Source organism: Rhincodon typus, chromosome 16 (assembly GCF_021869965.1).
Source record: "Rhincodon typus isolate 14 chromosome 16, sRhiTyp1.1, whole genome shotgun sequence".
NCBI classification, from domain to species: domain Eukaryota; kingdom Metazoa; phylum Chordata; class Chondrichthyes; order Orectolobiformes; family Rhincodontidae; genus Rhincodon; species Rhincodon typus.
In genome coordinates this window covers 17,887,933-17,911,991 of record NC_063347.1, presented here as the reverse complement: position 1 = coordinate 17,911,991, position 24,059 = coordinate 17,887,933, and the positions used below count along the sequence as shown (strand labels likewise).

The following is a 24,059-nucleotide window of genomic DNA, read 5'->3' as shown; positions in this document are numbered from 1 at the left end:
ACAGAAATAGCTGGAGAAACTCAGCAGGTCTGGCAGCATCTGTGGAGGGAAACCAGAGTCAACGTTTTGTGTTCCATTGAAACATTGACTCTGCCTTGTCTCCGAAGATGCAGCAAGGCATGCTGAACTTCTCCAGCTATTTCAGTATTTGTTTGTAATGTTTGGTGCACACATGTTCAAATCCCACCATTGGCAGATGGTGGAATTTTAAAAAGCCAGTGTGGGCCTGGCATCACTTGCTATTGCGCATGCACAGAATTCCAGAAACAAGCAAGCACAAAGATTTTGCCGATATCAAATCTGTGCATGTGCGGTTAGACTGTGCGCCATCATGTTGAAATCCAATAGCATCATACGTAAAGGAACTGTGTGTGTGAAGAAAAGGCGCACGCTACCGAAACGGAGTTCAGCAGGGGCAGTGAGGGAGTTGGGGGGGGGAGTGAAATGGCAGGGAGAGTGAGCACTCAGAAGCAGGGAAATTAAGGGGTGGGAGAGGAAAAAGTACCTGGCGGGGGAAGGAGGGAGGGTTGTGATGGGGGTGGGGAAGTAGGGGGTGGGGGACAGTGAAGTGGTGAGAGGGGACCACCTCTTCTCTCTCAGTCCTCTCCCTTCTTCCCCCACCACAGCCCTCCTGTTCCCCTTGACAGACCCCCACTTCTCGTGGACGCCCCACACAGAACCACACCAAGCCCCGGGACTGACTCCCTTGCATTATTTAATATTGTGCCGATTTGAACGCCGCCATTTCTTATATTGGTGACGAACCTTTTTAAACGTGTGTGCACTCGTTCTGGTAAACACACGCACGGATTTTGAAGCAGTGCATATGTGTATGTATGTGATGTCGGTGGACATGGATTTGTAAAAGAAGCTAGTATAATTGTGACCGTGCAGTGATTGTCATAAAAATCTATTGTCCTTAAGTGAAGGTGATGGCTGTCTTTACCTTGTCTGATCTATATGTAACTCTCGATCCGCTGAAATGTGATTGACTGTTGTGTTGATTGCCCTCTGAAATAGCCAGGCAAGATCAAGGGTGATTAGGGATCAGCAACAGAAGAATTGAGAAGCAGAGGGCACAGTTTTAAAGTGCTTTACAAAACAAGTAAAAGTAAACTGAGAAAAACTTTTTCACACAATGAGCAATTAGTGTCAAGAGTGCACTGCCTACAAGTGTGGCGGAGGCAAGTTCGAGTGAGGCGTTCTAAAGGACAATAGATTGTTTCTAATTAAATAACAATGTTCAGGGTTACAGGGAAGAGGCATGAGTTTGGCACTAAATCAAAATGTTCAGAGAGCTGAGGAAGACAAAATAGGCTGAAAGACCTTCTTTCTTCAACGTAACAATCCCGTGATTCAGTGATTGATGTGGAAGTACCAGTGTTGGACTGGGGTGGACAAAGTCAGGAGTCACACGACACTAGGTTGTAGTCCAACAGGTTTATTTGGAATCACAGAAGCTTTTGGAGCACAGCCCCTTCGTAACATTTGCTGAAATGAGCATTTGAGAATAGAGATTTTCCTCCCCTACTGAGAGGAAAGGAGGGAAAAAGCTAGCAATTAGTGTAACAAAAGATAAAATGGGCTAAAATGAGGAGGCATTGGTGAGTCAAGAGATTTAGCAGCGCGGAAATAGACCCTTCAGTCCAACTCATCCATACTGACCAGATACCCTAAATAAATATAGTCCCATTTGTCAACATTTGCCCCATATCCCTATAAACCCTTCCTATTCATATACTCATCCGGACGCCTTTTAAATATTGTAATTGTACCAGCCTCCACCACTTTCTATGGCAGCTCATTCCATACATGCATCACCCTCTGTGTGAAAAGTTGCCCCTTTTAAATCTTTCCCCTCTCATGTTAAACCTGTGCCCTCTAGTTTTGGATTCCCCCACCCTGGGGAAAAGACCTTGTCTATTTACCCTATCCACGCCCCTCATTATTTTATAAACTTCTATAAGGTCACCCCTCAGCCTCCGACACTTCAGGGAAAATAGCCCTAGCCTATTCAGCTTCTCCCTATAGCTCAAACCCTCCAAACCTGGCAACACCCTTGTAAGTCTTTTAACCGTTTCAAGTTTCACAGCATCCTACAGTAGTGAGACCAGAATTGCACACAGTATTCCAAAAGTGGCCTAACCAATGTCCTATACAGCTGCAACATGACCTCCCAACTCCTATACTCAGTGCACTGACTAATAAAGGCAAGCATACAAAATGCCTTCTTCACTATCCTGTCTACCTGTGCTCCAATTTCCAGGAACTATGAACCTGTGGTCCAAGGTCTCTTTGTTCAGCAACACTGCCCAGGACCTTACATTAAGTGTATAAGTCCTGCCCAGACTTGCCTTTCCAAAATGCAGCACCTCTCATTTATCTAAATTAAATTCCATCTGCCACTGCTCGGCCCATTGGCCCATCTGATCAAGATCCCATTGTACTCTGAGATAACCTTCTTCGCTGTCCATTACACCTCTAATTTTGGTGTCATTTGCAAACTTACCAACCATACCTCCTTTGTTCACATCCTAATCATTCACATAAATGACGAAAAGCAGTGGACCCAGCATCAATCCTTGTGGCACACCACTGGTCAAAGGCCTCCAGTCTGAAAAGCAACCGTCCACCACCACCTTCCATTTCTTACCTATGAACCAATTCTATATCCAAATGGCTGGTTCTCTCTGTATTCCATGTGATCGAACCTTGCTAACCAGTCTACCATGAGGAACCTTGTTGACTGCCTTATTGAAGTTCAGATAGATCATGTCCACCGCTCTGCCTCACCAATCCCCTTCGTTACTTCTTCAAAAAACTCAATTAAGTTAGTGAGGCACAATTTCCCAAGCACAAAGCCATGTTGACTATCCCTAATCAGCCTTTGCCTTTCCAAACACGTGTAAATCCTGTCCCTTAGGATTTCCTCCAACAACTTGACCACCACTGATGTCAGACTCACTGGTCTATAGTTCCCTGGCTTTTCCTCACCACCTTTCTTAAACAGTGGCACCATGTTAGCCAACATCCAGTCTTCGGCACCTCACCTGTGGCTACCGATGATACAAATATCTCAGCAAGGGGCCCAGCAATCACTTCCCGAGCTTCCACAGAATTCTAAGGTACACCTGATAAGGTCCCAGGGATTTATCCACCTTTATGCGATTTAAGCTGTCCAGCACCTCCTCCTCTGTAATATGGACATCAATCGAGATATCGCTATTTATTTCCCCACGTTCTATATCTTCCATATCATTCTCTACAATAAACACTGATGCGAAATAGTCATTTCGTATCTCCCCATCTCCTGTGGTCCCACACATAGGCAGCCTTGCTGATCTTTAATGGGTCCTATTGTCTCCATAGTTACCCTTTTGTCCTTAATGTATTTTCAGAATCCCTTTGGATTCTCTTTAATCCTATTTGTCAAAGCTATCTCATGTCTTCTTTTTGCCCTCCTGATTTCCCTTGTATATATACTGCTACTGCCTTTATACTGTTCTGGGGATTCACTCGATCTCTGCTGTCTATGCCTGACAAATGCTTCCTTTTTCTTGACCAAAACCTCAATTTCTGTAGTCATCCAGCATTCCCTACACCAACCAGCCTTGCCCTTCACCCTATCAGGAACCTGTTATTCTCATTTTTGAAGGTTTCCCATTTTCCAGTCGTCCCTTTACATGTCAACATCCGTCCCCAATCAACTTTTGAAAGTTCTTGCCTAATACCGTCAAAATTGGTCTTCCTCCAATTTAGAACTTTAACTTTTAGATCTGGTCTATCCTTTTCCATCACTATTTTAAAATTAACAGAATTATGGTCACTGGCCCCAAAGTGCTCCCCCACTGACACCTCAGTCACCTGCCCTGCCTTATTTCCTAACCAGTAAGTCTGGTTTTGCACCTTTTCTAGTAGATACATCTGCATACTGAATCAGAACATTTTCTTGAACACACTTAACAAATTCCTCTCCATCCAAGCCCTTAACGCTATGGCAGTCCCAGTCTATGTTTGGAAAGTTCAACTCTCCTACCATAACCACCCTATTATTCTTACAGATAACTGAGATCTCCTTACAAATTTGTTTGTCAATTTCTGGCTGACTATTGAGTGGTCTTAGTACAATCCCAATAAGGTGATCATCACCTTCTTATTTCTGAGTTCCATCCAAAGAAATTTCCTGGACATATTTCCAGGAATAACTGTCCCTCAGTACAGCCATAATGTTATCCCTAATCAAAACGCCACTCCCCCTCCCCTTTGTCCCCCTTTCTATCCTTCCTATAGCATCTATACCCTGGAACATTAAGCTGCCAGTCTTTTCCATCCCTGAGCCACCTCTCTGTAATTGCTGTGATATCACAGCCCCATGTTCCCTGCTATGCCCTGAGTTCATCTGCCTTACCTGTCAGGCCTCTTGCATTGAAATAAATGCAGTTTAATTTATCAGTCCTCTGCTTTATTCCTGCCTGCCCTGACTGTTTGACTTGCTCCTTTTCCTAACTGTACAAGCCTCACTGCCTCCCTGGGTTCCCCCCCCCAACATTTACTAGTTTAAATCCACTTGAGCAGCTTCAGCAAATCTCTCCGCCAGTATATTAATCCGCATCCAATTCAGGTACAATCCATCCTTCTTTATATAGGTCACTTTTACCCCAGAAGAGATTCTAATGATTCAAAAATGTAAGTCCTTCTCCCCTGCACCAGCTTCTCAGCCACGCATTCATCTGCTCTATCATCCTATTCCTACCCTCATTAGCTTGTGGCACCAGGAGTAATCCAGACATTTTACTCTCAAGGATCTCCTTTTTAAATTCCTGCCTAACTTCCTATATTCTCTCCTCAAAATCTCATCCTTTTCTCTTCCTGTGTCATTAGTTCCAATGTGTACAACAACCTCCTGCTGGTCCCTCTCGCCTTTGAGAATAGTTTGCACCTTCTCCGAGATATCCTTAATCTTGCCATCAGGGAAGCAACACACTATTCTGATGTCTCGCTGTCGGCAGCAGAAGCCTCTGTCTGTGACTCTGAGATCAAATCGATCGCTTGGAACCTGACGTACCCCTCATTACATTCGAGCCAGTTTTGGTACCGGAAATCTGGCTGTCAGTGCTACAATTACCCTGAGAGTCCTTTACCCCCTACACTTTCCAAAAAAAATACCTGTTTGAGATGGGGATTGCCCCTGGAGACTGCTGCACAACCTGCCTCCCTCTCCTACCCTTCCCAGGGGTCACCCAACTCCCTTCCTGCAACTGCCATCCATCATACCCCCTAGTTCCTGTAAATTCCTCATTTCTTCTAACTGTCGCTCCAACTGATCCATGCGATCCAATAGGATTCGCAACCAAACAGACTTCCTGCAGACATAATCATCAATAACATGGAAACGCTCCATAATCTCCCACATCTGACAGGAAGAGCACTTCACACTACTAAAGGCCATCTTTGCACCTTAACAATCTGCAGACCCAGAAAATAACCGTCTTACTGCTCTACAAAAACACTGCTCCAGCTAACTTATTACCTATGTTTTTATATTTTTAAAGTTTAATCAAGAGATAGATCACAATAAAACATAATCAAAAAGGAACTCATTCTACTCTCTATTGTAGATTTACAAAAAAGAAAAACAGTAAGGTTACACTTTAAAAAGCCACTAAGCTGTTCCCTTGCTGTGAGCTCTCCCACACGGTTTTCTCCAACGTCAGTTGTGAATTTCAATGTTTGTTAATTTTTCTAAGATGAACTTTGATGCCCACAGGTACTTGAAATCAAACAACAGAACAATCAGCTGTGCAGATTCAGTGCTGGGTCAGACAGCAGCACAGGTTTGTTTCTCTGTTTGATTCACTTCCCAAGTGGTCACTACCTTTGTCCGTCTTTGTCCTTCTTAAAGTGCCATTGTTTTATCTTTTTCCTCAAAGTTCCAAAACAATGCAACAGCTTATAAAACAGTAATTACTGCTCCTAGAATTTGAGGAAATCAGCTCCAACACTGAAAATACCTCAAAAAAGGAGCAGCTCTTGCAGCCACAATTTTTTCTGTCCTCCAGAGTCCTTTAATGACATTTAGCCATTTACTTGTACTGCAGCATGTCAGTATATGAAAACATCAATGTAACAGTGACCATATTCATCACTTTTATGGAATCATATTATCCAACAAATAAAATAACCTAGAGATCTTTCTCTAAATACAGAAAAGCAATTCATACAATCATAGTTCCATACAGCAGGTTATTTGGCCCATTGTCCTTATGTTGGCTGTCTGAAATCACTCTCTAATTAGTCTCCCCATTGTGCTCTTTCTTCAAAGCACTACAATTTTTTCCCTTTATCATTATACATTTATTATCACCGGAAATAAAGGATTATAAAGAAACAGGCTATCCATTGATGTCCACATAGGCTTCTGAAAAGTGTATTTCATGGGGATTCCAACACCATCCTTGTGCCTTCTTGAGGACTTGTCTGAAGGGGTCAGGAATGTCAGTAATGGTTGCTGGGTTAAGTAAAAATTTTGCCAACTGCTTCATCATACTGAAGAATCTTCGAAGATCTGGTTTGAACTGAACTTGAAGTGGGGTAATTCATAGGGGCTTTACTCCTAAGCAATTAAGTCTTCACCGTGGACAATGTATCCCAAAAAAGAAATGGATTCTTTCGAGAAGTCATGCACGTTATTAAGCGGGATACCCTCTTCTTATAAAAGCTTTAATAACTGCATGTTCTCTCTGATCATGGTCTTTAATCGTTGTCCCATGAATCAGTATGTCATCCACCTAGTGTATGACTAAATATTGCCTTGAAAAGTGCATTGCAAAGTTCACTGGTAAATGTTAGAGGCAGAAACAGTTTTAGATGGTAATCTATTAAAACAGAATTTTCTGAAGGGAGTTATAAATGTGGTAAACAATCTTGCCAGAATTGCTATTTGCATTGAATTAGTGAAAACTCTTTCCTAGACTCATAACTACAATGAATATAGGGTGAATTTCTGTCACTACTACCCTGTTGAATTGTATAAGGCCAAAACAAATTTGAGTTGTATTATTAGGCTTGGCTACTATAACCATGCCCAAATACCATTCCTAAGTTCAGAAGAAGTCATATCAGACTTGAAAGAGACTCTCTTTCTCTCTTCACAGATGCTGCCAGTGTTGTTGAGTTTCTGCAGCAATTCCTATATTTACTTTTGAACACCACCCTGCTGGTTTTGTGATCAGAAAAATGATACTCATTCTTGTCATTACTGCAAATTGGTTCTCAACTTATTTCATTTATGCATGCAGTATCTTCTCGTAAATGAAAAGGGTTTTGCACCTTTCTGCAGTATAATGTTCTATTTGATTTTTAACCCTCCTAACCCTTTGAAAAAACATGGGGATATTCATCGTCAACGGAACTCTTTAGCTTGTGTTGCTTAATTTCTCCACCTTTTCAATGAGATTGAGACCAAAGCACCTTTATACTTAGGTGCGGGATCTCTTAGCTGGGTATATATTATATATACACATATATATATATAATATTTCCTGTGTTGGAGAGTTGCTTGTAGAAAACCTTCAATGTTAAGTGTGATGCCCCTGAACAATGTAGATGAATTTCAGTCAGCTGTAAGCAGTATGTTATCCAGCATAATATGCTATCTGATAATACTGTAACACTTGCTCCCACGCCTAACTTGAAATTCATAAGATATCCATTGACATAAATGTCAACTTGTCAATATGTCTGGCCTGAGTCAATGATTTAATTTAAGAAAGCTTTGAGTTTGTCTTCTAACTGAGACTGTTTTACCAAATGTATCTCTTTGTGTCAGTAATTTTTTGGTCTTTTGCTTTTCTGTGGCTATTTCCAGTTTCAGCACATTTTCTGTAAGTAACATTTTGTTTTACAAGCATTTGGTCTTAATGGCTTGGCACTATTCACATCTATGAGGTTGTTCTGCTCCATGGTGTTGGCAAGGACTTTTGGCGTCTGTCCTACCTGCTGGACTGGTTTATTGGTTTAAATGTGCTTTGTGATTTTGCACCTTATGAATTTAATGAATTTCTGTGATCTCTGGGCCAAGTTTGATCAATTCCCTTTGATTGGTTGATCTGTGTTACTTCTAGACCTCTACTTCACTTACACTCAGAATGGTTTTCTACAGGATTTGCCTAGCATTTGAAAAATAGTGGCAGGATCTGATGGAGTCAGCATGGATGTATAAAAGAGAAATCTTGCTTGACAAATATTCTAGAATTCTTTGAGAATATAACAAGTAGAATTGATGAAGGGAGCCATTTTGTGTGGTTTATTTGGACTTTCAGAAGGCTTTCAACAAAGTCCCACATAAGAATTAGTACGTAAAATTAAAGTGCATAGGCTGGGATAGTGTATTGAGATGGATAGAAACTGGTTGGTAGGCAGGAAACTAAGAGTCAGAATGGCAGGCAGTGACAAGTGGGCATCAGTTCTAGGACCCTAACTATTCACACTATACATTAATGATCTGGATGGGAGAACTAAATGTAATACCTCCACACAGCTCAATGTTAGTGTGAGCTGTTAGGAGGTTGCAGTGATCCTTCTTTGTAACTTAGACAAGCTGAGTGACCGGGCAAATGTGTAGCAGATGCTGTATATTGTGGACAAATGTGGCATTATTCACTTGTTTCAGCAAAAACAGGGAGGCAGAATTCTTATCTAAATAGCTATAATTTGAGCGAGGGGAATGTGCAAAGAAACCTTGTACGTCTGTTGTTGAAGGTAAGCATCCAGGTGCAGCAGGTAGTGAAGAAGGCAAATGTTATGTTGGCCTTCATAGCGAGAGTATTCAAGTACAGATTCAGGGATGTCTTACTGCAATTATACAGGACTTTGGTGATACCACACCTGAAATATTGTGTGCAGTTTTGATTTCCTTATCTGAGGAAGGATGTTCTATTGAGGGAGTACAGCAAAGATTTACCAAAGTGATTCTTGTGATGGTAGGACTGATGTATGAGGAGAAGTTGAATTGGTCAGAGTTATATTTGCTGGTATTCAGAAGAATGAGGGGAGATCTCATAAAAACCTATAAAATTCTAATAAGTCAGGATAGGGTTGTTGCAGAAAGGATGCCTCAATGGTGGGGGAGTCCAGAACCGGGGGTTACAGTCTAAGGATATGGGGTAAATAATTTAGGACTGGGATGCTGAGAAATTTCTTCACCTGACTAGTGGTGAGTCTGTGGAATTAATTACTACATGAAGCAGTCAAGGCCAAAAGATTGTACAATTTCATTACTACATAGCACTTGTGGCTGAAGTTATTAAATGATTTTGGGTAAAAACAGGAATAGGTTATTGTGTTGGATCATCAACTATAATCATAATGAATGATGAAGCAGGCACAAAGGGCCGAATGACCCACACCTGCTCCTATTTTCTATGTACATCAAATCTTCTTTGGAATTTAATAAATCTGACAAAGACTCATTACTATTATATAAAACAGTGTGGTCTGTTAGGCAGTCTGACTTTAAGTCATCGTAGTCACATTTCTCCATTAGTCTATAGAGATATTAAGTAATTTATGGATTCTCCTGGATCGTGTATTCTTCTGTTAAATCTAGCTGTTTTAAGAATTTTATTAGTTTTGCAGTTGAATATGTTTCTTTGAATGTGTCTGTTCCTTCTTTTAACTCTTGATGAGGAATACCATCAGTTGCCATTTTCCCTACTGCGTACAGAAATGCTTTTTTTTTGTTCCAAACCTGACTTGGTATCCAGTTTAGAAGCTATTCCAGACCTTATGAATTCCCATATTTTATAGTTGTAAAGAGGGATTCAAACCTTTTGCAGCTATAATTGTGAAGGTCTTCCACCTTATGCAGATGTAAAGTTGATTCCTTTCCCAGTTTTAAATGAATATTTTCCACCTTTAGCAGCTACAGCAGCAATCTTCTGAAAAACTTACCATGTTAGACCAGAATCACTCACTTTTGAAAATTTCCCAATGCTTATCTGCTTTACATGGCTAGCTTCATGATTTCCCCAAATTTCTAGTCTCAGCCCTGTTGATTCCAATTTTTTTTCTCTCTCTATGCTGTGACAGCAATGGTGATCTGAACTGCAGCTTTTTTTAAAATGCTTACACTTGCAGCCTCAGTAGCTGTGCTGTTAAAGGTTTCCATTTTTAATCATGGATCTTTATTATTTTGACTCACACAATCTCCAACATCTGTTCGTTCACTGGCTGAACCTGGACTTGAGACTGCTCCCAAGGCTTGTGATTCAATGTATATCTCTGCCCTGGAGGTGCAGATTTCTTCTATTCCAGCACTTGTCTTATCAGGACTGAAATAGTTGCTTAAACAAAACAAATAACTGCGTCTGCTGCAGACCTGAGCAAAAACGGAAAGTGCTGAAGGAAGTCAGCAGATCTGGAAGCATTTGTGGAGAGAAAGAGTAACACTTTGAGACCAGTGACTGAAAGCAGCTGGGCAAAGGTGGCACTTATGCTGATGAGGGGATAGGGTGGGAGGTGTTGGGTGAGTCAAATAGATGGACACTATGTGCCCAGAATGGATGGGAAGGAGGAAGTGTTCCCTGTAATTTTTCCTGCAAATGTGCGAACATTTGAGAACCATGCTCAGTGCAGAAGCTTTAGATCAAACAGAAGCTATGTGTCAGCATGTGATTTGATTTGATTATTGTCACATTCACTGAGATACAGTGAAAAGTATTGTGTTGCGTGCTATCAGGCAAATCGTACCTTACATAAGTACATCGGGTAATAGAATAGAATGCAGAATATAGTGTTACAGCCACAGAGAAGCTACAGAGAAGGATCAACTCTAATATATGAGAGGTCTGTTCAAAAGTCTGACAGCAGTGGGGAAGAAACTCCTCTTGAATCTGTTGATACATGTTTGGGTGGGGACTTTGATTATATTGGCTGCTTTCTTGAGGCAGTTGGAAGTATAGACAGAGTCAATGGATGGAAGGAGCAAATTACTGCAGATGCTGGATTTTTTTATTGAAAACAAAAAAATGCTGGAAATCACAGCGGGTTAGGCAGCATCCGTGGAGAGAGCAAGCTAACAGTTCAAGTCTAGGTGACTCTTCATCTGATGAAGGTTGGGGTGCTTAAAATACTTGTAATGATTGTGTGTCCATGAGTGCTGCCTGACCTGCTGTGATTTCCAGCATTTTTTGTTTTTAATGGATGAAAGGCTGGTTTGCCTGATGGACTGGGATGTGTTCACAACTCTCTGTAATTTCTTGCAGTCTTGGGCAAAGCAGTTGCCATACCAAGCTGTGATGCATCTGGATAGGATACTTTCCATTGTGCCTCTATAAATGTTAGTAAGAACCCTTGTGGATATGAAAAATTTGCTTAGCCTCCTGAGAAGTAGAGACATTGTTGAACTTTCTTAACAGTAGTGTTGATGTGGATGGACCAGCATAGATGGTTAATGATCTTTACTCCAAGAACTTGAAGCTCTCGAACATCTCCACCTCAGCACCATTAATACAGACTGGGGTGTGTTCTCCACTCTGCTTCCCAGCAGCTGCCCAGCTTACAGTGAGCGTTGGAAAGAGAAAAGGGTTTGCCCCATGGTTGGCAGCACTCTGGCTTCAAGTCAGATATAGTGTCTGACTACACTTGGCATGGTTATCCTGTATGCCAGGGGCTGGGGATGAAAGATTGGCAGGTGCAGCAAAGATGCTTGTTACTTGCTGCAGAGTAATTTTTACTGAGTGATCCAATGATGCCTCTGACAAGACTGCCAATTTTTATTTATGTCTTGTGGTACTCCAACTGATTAGTAGCGGGTTTCTTTGCTGGGAATTGACAGCTTGGGGGTCAGAGTAATGTTATTGGACAGTATAGACAGCTAATCACATTACAAGTTTTTCACAGCCACCTCAATCTCCACATCCCAAGAAGAAACAAGAAACTAAAACTACATCTTAAGAAAGTTTACAACAAGCAAAGTAAAAATTGCACATGGTGTGAGGTAGGAGGTAAAATATTCTGAGAAAATACTTATTTCAAAACATTTATTTTTAAAATTTAGCTCAAAATTTCTTCTAATTAACCAGTTGACAACACTCAATGATCATACAATTATTTTTACTGGTCAAGTTCTTTTGATCATCAAATGTTATTAATTACATGACTGGTAAAACCAGTTACACCTGCTTGAATAAGTTTATATATTTTAGGAAGTTTCAAATGGCATAATGGAGGAGTGAAGTTGAAATTTTCATTGATTTCATTATTACCACCTCACATGTGAGGGAGTGAGTGGGATTTGAGGGGTGGGTACAAATTGTGACTTCAAGATATCATTGCTAATATACACATACCAACATCCTAAGATTCTGGTCAGCTTCAAAGGAATAGTCATACTGAACTATCAGCGACCAATCTCAATATTGACCCACGATGTCCAAGGCAATCAAAAAAAGGAGAGCTGACATTCCCCCTTTGTCATTATGACACCATATGAACATTCTTGGCTTGATATTCACCAAATTTCACCCAAAACCAATTAAGTTTGTTTTTATTCATTTGTATGATTCATCACTGGCTGCACCAGCATTTATTGCCCAGAGGGCAGTTAAGAGTCAACCACATCGCTGTGGGTCTGGAGTCACATGTAGACCAGACCAGGTAGGGATGGTAGATTTTCTTCCGTAAAGGACATTAGTGAATCTGGTGGATTTTTCCTTGACATTTAGCGTAGGCGTCATTAAACTCTGAGTTCCAGATCATTACTGAATTCAAATTCAATCATCTGCCTTGGCAGGATTCAAACCCAGGGTCCCAGAACATCACCTGGGCCTCTGGATTAAAAGTCTAGCTATAATACCACTAGGCCATCGCCTACCCCTATCTGGATACTCAGTATAATTCGCAGCATTCATCCAAGCTAAAATATGCTGACAGAGATTGAGGAGTCTTAGTTGACTTATCCATTAAAATATCCAACCATTGGAAATTAGCAATCAGAAGTAATGACCTATGGAGCAAAACTAAATGAAATAAGTAAGTGGAAGACGTGGCCATTTTAAACAGCACTCTAATCAGACCACACTTCCAGTATTGTGTTTAATTTTGATTGCTAAGACACAAGGTAAATTCATTCAGTGGTCAGGGACAGCTAGGTGTGACCACAAGGCAGGTAGAGGGATCTAGGAGATAGTGCTGAAGGAGCCTCAGCCCTTGAGCTTGTCTAATAGATTTGAGATTTTTGCTCCCTGTGTGGATGAGTGGTGGCTATAGGGAGGATGAGCAAACTGACCATAGCACTTGGAACAGACAGCCTTTCAAAACAGGGTAGAAAAGAGAAATGTAGTTGTAATTGGGAATAGTATAGTCAGGAGAATAGACACTATTTTCTTTGGCCAGGTTGAGAGTCCCGAAGGCTGTGTTGCCTGCCTGGATTTAGGATATCTCATCTGGGCTGCAGAGGAATTTTGAAGTGGGAGGGGAAAGATCCAGTTGTCATGGTCCATTGTAGCAGCTTCCTGGTTGCTAAAACACAGATAGATTGCTAATTTGGCCAAACAGTAAGGGATACTGGGTACATCGGCCAAGTAAAACTCTGAAATCACAAAACCCACGCAGCAGACACAGTGTAAACACAGCAGCCAGATGCTAATGACATTAACATAATGTAAAAGGCAACAGACATACACCCAACAACTTGTCCACCACACAAAGGAGAGCCCAGACAGAAAGGTACTGGGTCCTGCTACACAAAGAAAGTAATAGTAGCATGCCATCTAAATGATTGACTCATGTTTCAAACTATAAGTGTATCTCCCTGATTGGCTAGAACTATACAAAGTTCCAGAAAACCATCTAAAAGGTATAAAAACAGGGACAACCTGCAGACCTCACTCTTGGAACTGCTCTTGGAATCTCTGGATTAGTCTGAAGCCTTCCAAGGAGACCAGCATGGCAAGAGGCAGACACCACCTGACCATTCAGAGTGAGAGAGGTAGAAAGCAGTTTTGCAGACCCAGAGACAGAGCCACAGGGAGAGCAACTGCATAAATTTACAAGTGGCTCGGGAAGTATTTGTAACCTTAAGGGACCAAATCGGATTAGGAATAGCATGTTTAATATTAAAGATTATTGTAATATTTTTTCCTAATAACGTGGGAGTGTTTTGCTTTGGTACCGGCTTGTGGTCTTATTGATTTGACCGCTCTCATATTATGGGACACCTGGGCAAATTCATTCATAACATTCTGTTTGGAGTTGTCTAATTTTTTTTTCCCTTTATTCGTTCATGGGATGAGGGCATTGCTGGTTAGGCAGCATTTATTACCCATCCCTAATTGTCCAGAGGGCATTTAAGAGTCAATCACATTGCTGTGGGTCTGGAGTCACATGTAGGCCAGATCAGGTAAGGCTGACAGTTTCCTTCCCTAAAGGGCATTAGTGAACCAGATGGGTTTTTCTCAACAATCGACTGACGGTCATCATTTGGTTCTTAATTCCAGATATATATTGAATTCAAATTCCACCATCTGCTGTGGTGGGATTCGAATGTGAGTCCCCAGAACATTATCTGGGTCTCTGCATTAACAGTCCACCAATAATACCACTAAGCCAACACCTCCCCTAATTGTTTTAAGGAGAGACAAAACAACACCAGGTAGGTACCAACAACATAGGTAGAAAAAGGAAAGATGTTCTTCTGAGGGAATATGATCAGTTAGAGGCTAAATTATGAAGCAGAACCAAATAGAGTCATAGAGTCATACAGCATGGAAACCTTCAGACCCTTCGGTCCAACCAGTCCATGCCAAATATAATCCCAAACTAAACTAGGTCCACCTGCTTGGTCCTGGCCCATATCCCTCCAACCCTTTCCTATTCACATATCCATCCAAATTTCTTTTAAACGTTGTAATTGTACCTGCATCCACCACTTCATCAGGAAGTTCATTCTACAAACAGACCACCCTCTGTGTAAAAAATTTGCCTCTTATGTCTTTTTTCAATCTCTGGATTACTACCCAAGCCATGTGCAAATTACCACAGAGTCAACAAGGTTAAAGAAGCAAACACGTGGCTCAGAGATTTGTGTGGGAGAAATGGATTCGAATTCGTGGGACATTGGCATGAGTACTGGGGAAGGAGAGAGCTGTTCCAATGGGACAGGCTCCACCTCATCATGCTGGGACCAGAGTCCTTGCGCATCGCATAACTAGGGCTGTGGATCAGGCTTTAAACAAAATAGTGGGGTTGGGGGATGTGGATTTGGGTTCAGTTGCAGAAAATTATGGAAAAACTTAAAGGGGAGGGATCAGCAGGAGTTTCTGGGAGTAATTCGGGAGGCACAGCAGAAATTCATCCGAAGGAAGAAGAAACATACATAAGAACATAAGAACTAGGAGCAGGAGTAGGCCATCCGGCCCCTCGAGCCTGCCCCGCCATTTAATAAGATCATGGCTGATCTTTTTGAGACTCAGCTCCACTTACCTGCCCGCTCACCATAACCCCTAATTTCTTTACTGTTCAAAAATTTATCTAGTCTTGCCTTAAACACATTCAGTGAGGTAGCTTCAACCACTTCACTGGCCAGGGAATTCCACAGATTCATAACCCTTTGGGTGAAGAAGTTCCTCCTGACCTCAGTCCTACATCTGCTTCCCTTTATTTTGAGGCTATGCCCCCTAGTCCTAGTTTCACCTGCTAGTAGAAACAACCTCCCTGCCTCCACCTTCTCTATTCCCTTCATAATCTTATATGTTTCTATAAGATCTCCCCTCATTCTTCTGAATTCCAATGAGTATAATCCCAGCCTACTCAGTCTCTCCTCATAATCCAACCCTCGCAACTCTGAAATCAACTGAGTGAATCTCCTCTGCACCCCCTCCAGTGCTAGTATATCTCTTCTGAAGTAAGGAGACCAAAACTGCACACAGTATTCCAGGTGTGGCCTCACCAGGACCCTATACAGCTGCAGCATAGCCTCCCTGTTTTTAAACTCCATCCCTCGAGCAATGACAGACAAAATTCCATTTGCCTTTTTAATTACTTGCTGCACCTGCAATCCCACCTTCAGCGATTCATGCACAAGGACACCCAAATCCCTCTGCACAGCAGCGTGCTGCAATTTTTTACCATTTAAAACATAGTCCATTTTGCTGTTATTCCTACCAAAATGGATGACCTCACAATTATCAACATTGTACTCCATCTGCCAGACCTTTGCCCACTCACTTAGACTATCTATATCCCTCTGCAGACTTTCAGTGTCTTCTGCACACTTTGCTCTACTACTCATCTTAGTGTCATCCACAAATTTTTACACACCACACTTAGTCCCCAACTCCAAATCATCTATGTCAATTGTAAACAATTGCAGTCCCAACGCTGATCCCTGAGGCACACCACTAGCCACTGACCACCAACCAGAAAAACACCCATTTACCCCTACTCTCTGCTTTCTACTAGTCAACCAATCCTCTATCCATGCCAATACATTACCTGTAATACCGTGCAACTTTATCTTATGTAGCAGCCTTTGTTGTGGCACCTTGTCAAATGCCTTCTGGAAATCCAGATACACTACATCCACAGGTTCCCCATTGTCCACCATGCAAGTAATGTCCTCAAAGAATTCCACCAAATTAGTTAAACATGGCCTACCCTTCATGAACCCATGTTGGGTGTTTCCAATGGGACAATTTATATCCAGATGTCTTGCTATTTCTTCCTTAATGATAGATTCAAGCATTTTCCCCACTACCGAAATCAGGCTAACTGGCCTATAGTTACCTGCTTTTTGTCTACTTCCTTTTTTAAACAGTGGCGTCACATTGGCTGTTTTCCAATCTGCGGGAACCACCCCAGAGTCCAGTGAATTTTGGTAAATAATTACTAGTGCATTTGCTATTTCCCCCATCACCTCTTTTAGTACCCTGGGATGTATTTCATCAGGGCCAGGAGACTTGTCTACCTTTAGCCCCATTAGCTTGCCTAGCACTGCCTCCTTCGGAAGGGAGAATGGGGCAACCACACCTGACAAGGGAAGTCAGGGACAGCATAAAAGCAAAAGAAAAAGCTTACAATATGGTGAAACTTAATGCGAAGCCAGAGGATTGGGAAGCCTTTAAAAACCAGAAGTCCCACAACATCAGGTTACAGTCCAACAGGTTTATTTGAAATGACAAGCTTTCGGAGTGCTGCTCCTTCTTCAGGTGAAGGTCACTTCACGAAGGAGCAGTTTCCCAAAGCTTATGATTTCAAATAAACCTGTTGGACTATAACCTGCTGTCGTGTGACATCTACCTTTGTCCACCCCAATCCAACTCTGGCACCTCCACATCATGACCATTAAAAGCCAGCAGAGTATAACTGTAAAAGCAAAAAGGTAGAAGAAGATTAAATATGAGAGAAATCTAGCTAGTAATATAAAATAGGATTGTGAGAGTTTTTCTTAGATATCTATAAGTAAAGAGAGATGGAGGAGTAGCAATTGGACCACTGGAATATAAGGTTGCAGAAGTAGCAATGGGAAACAAAGACATGGCGGAGGAACTGAATAGGTACTTTGCCTCAGTTTTCACAGTGGAAGACACCAGCAGACACCAGAACTTCAAGAGAGTTGAGGCTATCTATGAGTGTAGTGGCTGTCACTAAGGGGAAGGTGCTGGAGAAGCTGACAGGTCTGAAGGCAGACAAGTCACACAGATTGAATGCACTACACCCCAAGACTCTAAAGCAGATAGCTTTAGGGGGCTGCACGGTCGCACAGTGGTTAGCACTGCTGCCTCACAGTGCCAGGAACCCACGTTTGATTCCACCCTTGGGCGACTGTCTGTGTGGAGTTTGCACATTCTCCCCATGTCTGCGTGGGTTTCCTCCAGGTGCTCTGGTTTCCTCTCACAGTCCAAAGATGTGCAGGTTAGGTGGATTGGCCATGCTAAATTGCCTGTAGTGTTCAGGGATGTGTAGATTAGATGGGATATAGGGGGATGGGTCTGGGTGGGATGCTCTGAGGGTCAGTGTGGACTTGTAGGGCTGAAGGGCCTGTTTCCACATTGTAAGGATTCTATTCTATTCTAAATTAGCTGAGGAGATTGTAGAGGTATTGGTATAGCAAAAGACTTTGAAGCTGATCCACAGTATTTATGCACTGACTTGAACAAAAGACTGATAAACCCCTTTTCTAATATGAGGTGGAGGGCATGTGAGAATTAATGTTCAAAATAGTAGTTACCCTAACTTAAATTATGAGAGTAAATCACGGGATGCATATTAAAACTGCAATAAAGCAACTTTAGGACTTACACATCTGTTTGTTGATCAACTGATGAAATGGGCTTCAGGAATGAAACAGTTGAAGCAAAATTCTTTAAGGAATAATATGCTTTTTATCTTAAGCCCCAATTTCCAACTGTGACCTTACCTGACTTTACCCCCGCTTCAGTTAATGTACTCCTTAAACCCTAACCGATATACCTGTTAGTTTCAGATTCGACTGCTCTATTGCATCCTCTGTAACCCCCACCCCAATCCCCCAAAGCTTGATCCATACTTGCAGTAAATGCCATTTACCCCTCACCCTGATGCTGATCACTTATGTTGGTTCTTGGTCAAGTAATGCTTTGATTTTTGAAATTATCATCCTTGCTTTCAAGCCCGGCCGTGACGTGGCCCCTGTCTCTTCAGCAATCTCGACCAAAGCTCTGGGATACCTTCCCTACACCTCTCAGCTGCTAGACTTCTATCACCCTTTATGTCAACTCTTAACACCTACTTCTTCCACTGCGTTTTTGGCCATTTCGATGTCTTTTTTGCCTTCAAAATGCTCGTTTGAATTTTTTTGTGAATTTTATTGCAATAAAGGCACTGTTTAATCACACGCTGTTGATGCTGTGATGGGGCAATGGAGGTGAAGTGTTTTTGAATGATCAAATTAATGGCCTGAACAGTTTTGCCTTTCAATCTCAATCTGTCTAGTGGGAAGTAAAGTTTGCCGTTAAAATTTGTGATCTGCAACAGTGACAAAAATTGCAAATGCATTTGCAGAAATGAGATTGACAGAAACTGCGCGCATCAATTGATTGACAGGTCGCGCTCCGGATGATGAGTAAGAAGCACGTGACGGGCTTGCGTTGCTTGTGTTGCTTGTGTTGCGCGCATGTCAGTCGGTTTGTTGTGGCTGCCGGTAGCCGCGAGCTGAGTGAAAATGGCTGCGATACGGAGCCAAGGCTGAAGGAGTTGGGTGGCGGAGGCGAGGATATTTATTTATTTATTTATTTTCAGTCTCCTTGTTTACGTTATCAGGTTCAGGATGGAGACGGGACGGTTTGCGGAGGGCCTCCTCGAAGGGAAAGAAATTCGCATCATCGCGTCAGAGTTAGTGGAAAATTACACGGTGAGAGGGATGATATTTGGCTGTAGCTTGGATCTGGGTTAAATCGTAGGATGCAAGGCCCTAGGAGATGAAACCGATTTTTAATATGGTTGGAGAGGCATCACCTTCTCCATCACCTGCTGCTTTTAACCGAGTTACTTTCCTTTTAAAGAGGGTCTCAATCTGTTGAGATTAGGGTGGAGTAGTATTTCAGAACAGAGGAAGCGTCACCGGACCCGAAACGTTAACTCTGTTTTCTCCTCCACAGATGCTGCCAGACCTGCTGAGCTTTTCCAGCAACTTTGTTTTTGTTCCTGATTTACAGCATCCGCAGTTCTTTTGGTTTTTAAAATATATCATAATTGGTTATTACTTATTGGATCTAAGATGAATTTAAACCTTTGTACGTGGAAATATTAATATTATATTTTTACATTCCTCCCCATGAGCGCGACTTGTACGAATCTAGGCGTAGCCTGGATCTAGACACTTTGTCCAGCAAGCGGATCAGTGTAACTTTTTCTTCAGACTTAGCAGTATCTTTTTGATGCATCGAGCAGATTGTGAGGGGGGTTTCGGAATCAGTATTTTTTCCCTTTTTATGAGGCGTCCAGTTTCTTCACTCGCCTTTGAAGTGTTGGATCGCATTGTTGTCTCTGTAGAGATAGATGCTCTCAACTCGTTGGGGGGTGGGGTAATAGTGTTATGATTTGTCAGATATACTGTTGGGTTCATGATAGGAAAGGAAAGCTTTTGTATAAGTACATATTATTATCTAATATTTTCCCAGGATGAAAGACTGCCTACTGCTTGAGTGTGGGTAAAATTAGTTATGAAGGTTGACTAATTGACATTCTGTCAAGGTTCACACATGATGTGAGACCATCTCCAACCTTATTCACTGGTAAATCTGTATTCCTCCAATTCTGGGCTGGTGAGCATCCCAAATTTTGCTTGGTGACCATGCCTTCACTTGCTAAGACCTTAATTTCTGCTATTTACTTTGTGCACTTATCCATCACTCTTCTCTTTGCTTCTTCATGACTCTCATTGCTCCTGCCCCACCGAACTTATCTCCACCTATCTCGACTCCGTTTTCTCCCTCTTGGTCCAGGAACTCCCTACCTACGTCTGTGACACCACCCACGTCCTCCACCTCCTCCAGAACTTCCAATTCCCCAGTCCCCAACACCTCATCTTTACGGTGGACGTCCAGTCCCTATACACGTGCATCCCCCATACAGATGGCCTAAAGGCCCTCCGCTTCTTCCTGTCCCGCAGGCCCGAACAGTCCCCCTCCACTGACACCCTCATCCGCTTAGCCGAACTCATCCTCACCCTCAACAACTTCTCTTTCAATTCCTCCCACTTCCTACAGACAAAGGGGGTGGTCATGGGTACCCGCATGGGCCCAAGCTATGCCTGCCTCTTTGTAGGTTACGTGGAACAATCCCTGTTCTGTCGCTACACTGGCCCTAAACCCCACCTCTTCCTCCGTGACATTGATGACTGTAGCGGCGCCGCCTCGTGATCCCACGAGGAGCTCGAACAGTTCATCCACTTCACCAACACCTTCCACCCCAACCTTAAGTTCACCTGGACCATCTCTAATACCTCTCTCTCCTTCCTGGACCTCCCTGTCTCCATCTCTGGCAACCACCTGGAAACTGATATCCATTTCAAGCCCACCGACTTCCACAGCTACCGAGAATACACCACCTCCCACCCACCTTCCTGCAAAAATGCCATCCCCTATTCCCATTCCTTCGCCTCCACTGCATCTGCTCCCAGGATGAGGCATTCCATTCCCAGACATCTCAGATGTCCTCGTCTTTCAAGGACCGCAACTTGCCCCCCTCAGTGGTCGAGAACGCCCTCGACCGTGTCTCCCGCATTTCCCGCAACTCATCCCTCGCACCCCCTCCCCGCAATAACAACCAAAACAGAATCCCCCTCGTCCTCACGTACCACCCCACCAACCTCCGCATCATCCTCCGACACTTCCGCCATCTGCAATTCGACCCCACACTGAAGACATTTTTCCCTCCCCACCCTTATCAGCTTTCCGGAGGGACTACTCTCTCAATGACTCCCTTGTCCGCTCCACACTCCCCTCCAGCCCCACCACACCCGACACTTTTCCCTGCAACTGCAGGAAGTGCTACACCTGCCCCTACACCTCCCCCCTCACGCCCATCCCAGGCCCCAAGAAGACTTTCCACATCAAGCAGATGTTCACCTGCACATCTGCTAATGTGGTATACTGCATCCGCTGTTCCTGTTGTGGCCTCCTCTACATCGGGGAAACCAAACAGAGGCTTGGGGACCGCTTTGCAGAACACCTACGCTCGGTTCGCACTAAACAACTGCACCTCCCAGTCGCGAACCATTTCAACTCCCCCTCCCATTCCTCAGACTACATGTCCATCCTGGGCCTCCTGCAGCGCCACAACGATGCCACCCAAAGTCTGCAGGAACAGCAATTCATATTCCGCTTGGGAACCCTGGAGCCCAATGGTATCAATGTGGACTTCACAACCTTCAAAATCTCCCCTCCCCCTACCGCATCCCAAAACCAGCCCAGCTCGTCCCCACCTCCCTAACCTGTCCTTCCTCCCACCTATCCCCTCCTCCCACCTCAAGCCCCCCCCCCCCCCCCTACCTACTGACCTCATCCCGCCCCCTTGACCTGTCAGTCCTCCCTGGACTGACCTATCTCCTCCCTAACTCCCCAGCTACACTCACCTTTACTGGCTCCATCCCCGCCTCTTTGACCTGTCTGTCTCCTCTCCACCTATCTTCTCCTCTATCCATCTTCTGTCTGCCTCCCCCTCTCTCCCTATTTATTTCAGTACCCCATTCCTCTCCCCCGTTTCTGAAGAAGGGTCTAGGCCCGAAACGTCAGCCTTCCTGCTCCTCTGATGCTGCTTGGCCTGCTGTGTTCATCCAGCTCTACACCTTGTTACCTCACTTCTCAGGAGTTCCTTTTCCCACTCTATAAAGGGAGCTTGCAGGCTTCCAAATTTGCTGATATTCTGTCTGGAGCAGAATGCTTGATGTGCCGTATTAGAGGCCAGAAGCATATTAGCTTTGGGTGTTACTGCTGAAGGTGTGGGTGCCTGTTCTGATCTGTTTTTGTTTTTGATCTTTGGCAAAGTTTCAGACAAGATGAATCATGATTTCTGTATACTGGTAAAAGCATGTTGACAAGCTAGTTGACAAATATTTGAAATAAAAACAAAGTGCTGAAGAAACTCAGCAGATCTAACAGCATTGTGGAAAGTGAAACAGAGTTTCAAGTTTAATATGATTCTTCTAGTTAATCATTTATTGAGCAGAGTCTGCACTGAATTGATGGAGAAAATACTTGTGATGGGATCGGTGTTTACGTTGAATTTAACATTTAGTTTATTAGTGCTCTTTTTATTCTTTTATTTAAAGGTTTTGTTTATAGATCAGAAACTGCATAATCATTTTTCTTGCATTGTTTCATCTTAAATAATTTTGATATTTTTGGTGTTACACTACAACAGATGATGGCAGGAAACGTCACCTGTCATCCTCTCTCTTTGAATCAAATTTTGTGCTGTTTTAGTACAGTGTATAGCTATGGTATTCAAATAAGTATGTGTAGTATTGATCCTACATTTAAGCCATCAGTGTTCGGCTGGAATACTAGGTTTTTTGTGAGAAATGATCTTCCTCTATTTCACCAGGTAGCATTGACGGTATGTTTAAAAGCTAGATATCCACAAATCAGGAATGGCTTTAATATTTTAATTGCATTTCATGAATTTTGAGTTAACAACAGTATCAGAATTTATTGTCTAACCCTAATTACCTTTGGGATGAAGTCAGTAATCTGTCATCTTGAACTGCTGCAGTCTGTGTGTGGGATGTTGTCTCATGATGCTGCAAGGTCAGGAATTTCAGGATTTTGACACAGTATATTTCCAAATAAAAATCGAAAGAACTGCAGGTACTGTAAATCAGAAATGAAAATAAAGATTGATGAAAAATCTCATCTGTCTGCTGCACCTGTGGAGAGAAATCAGAGTCGAAACGTTCTGAGGAAGGGTCACGCACCCAAAATGTTAACTCTGATTTCTCTCCATGGTATATTTCCAAGTTAGATAAGATGCATCTTGGAAATTCTGATATTCCCATTTACTTACTCATCTATCTTTTGTGGGTTAACAAGGTGTAGAGCTGGATGAACACAGCAGGCCAAGCAGCATCAGAGGAGCAGGAAAGCTGACGTTTCGGGTCTAGACCCTTCTTCAGAAATGGGGGAGGGGAAGGGGATTCTGAAATAACTAGGGAGGTGGATAGAAGATGGATCAAGGACAAGATAGGTGGAGGGGAGACAGACAGGTCAAAGAGGCGGGGTTGGAGCCAGTAAAGGTGAGTGTAGCTGCTTCCCTAACCTGTCCTTCAACCAGCCCAGCTCGTCCCCGCCTCCCTAACCTGTCCTTCCTCCCACCTATCCACTCCTCCCACCTCAAGCCGCACCCCTATCTCCTACCTACTAGCCTCATCCCGCCCCCTTGACCTGTCTGTCCTCCCTGGACTGACCTATCCTCTCCCTAACTCCCCATCTACGCTCACCTTTACTGGCTCCGACCCCGCCTCTTTGACCTGTCTGTCTCCTCTCCACCTATCTTCTCCTTTATCCATCTTCTATCCGCCT

At 43.0% G+C, this 24,059-nt stretch overlaps 1 protein-coding gene across 6 annotated transcripts in view; it reads left to right on the top strand.

The window, feature by feature from the left end:
* Window positions 1–19,128: 19,128 nt before the first annotated feature.
* nisch (nischarin) overlaps window positions 19,129–24,059 on the top strand; it is a 59,520-nt gene continuing 54,589 nt past the window's right edge. For 2 of the 6 annotated variants that reach the window (XM_048606277.1, XM_048606276.1), the window contains exon 1: window positions 19,130–19,390. In XM_048606277.1, the coding sequence (XP_048462234.1) occupies window positions 19,307–19,390 (84 nt within the window). In that variant the 5' untranslated portion in view covers window positions 19,130–19,306. Of the gene's footprint in view, window positions 19,391–24,059 lie in introns of all 6 variants that reach the window. The other 4 variants (XR_007263864.1, XM_048606274.1, XM_048606278.1 and 1 more) reach the window with 3 other exon arrangements.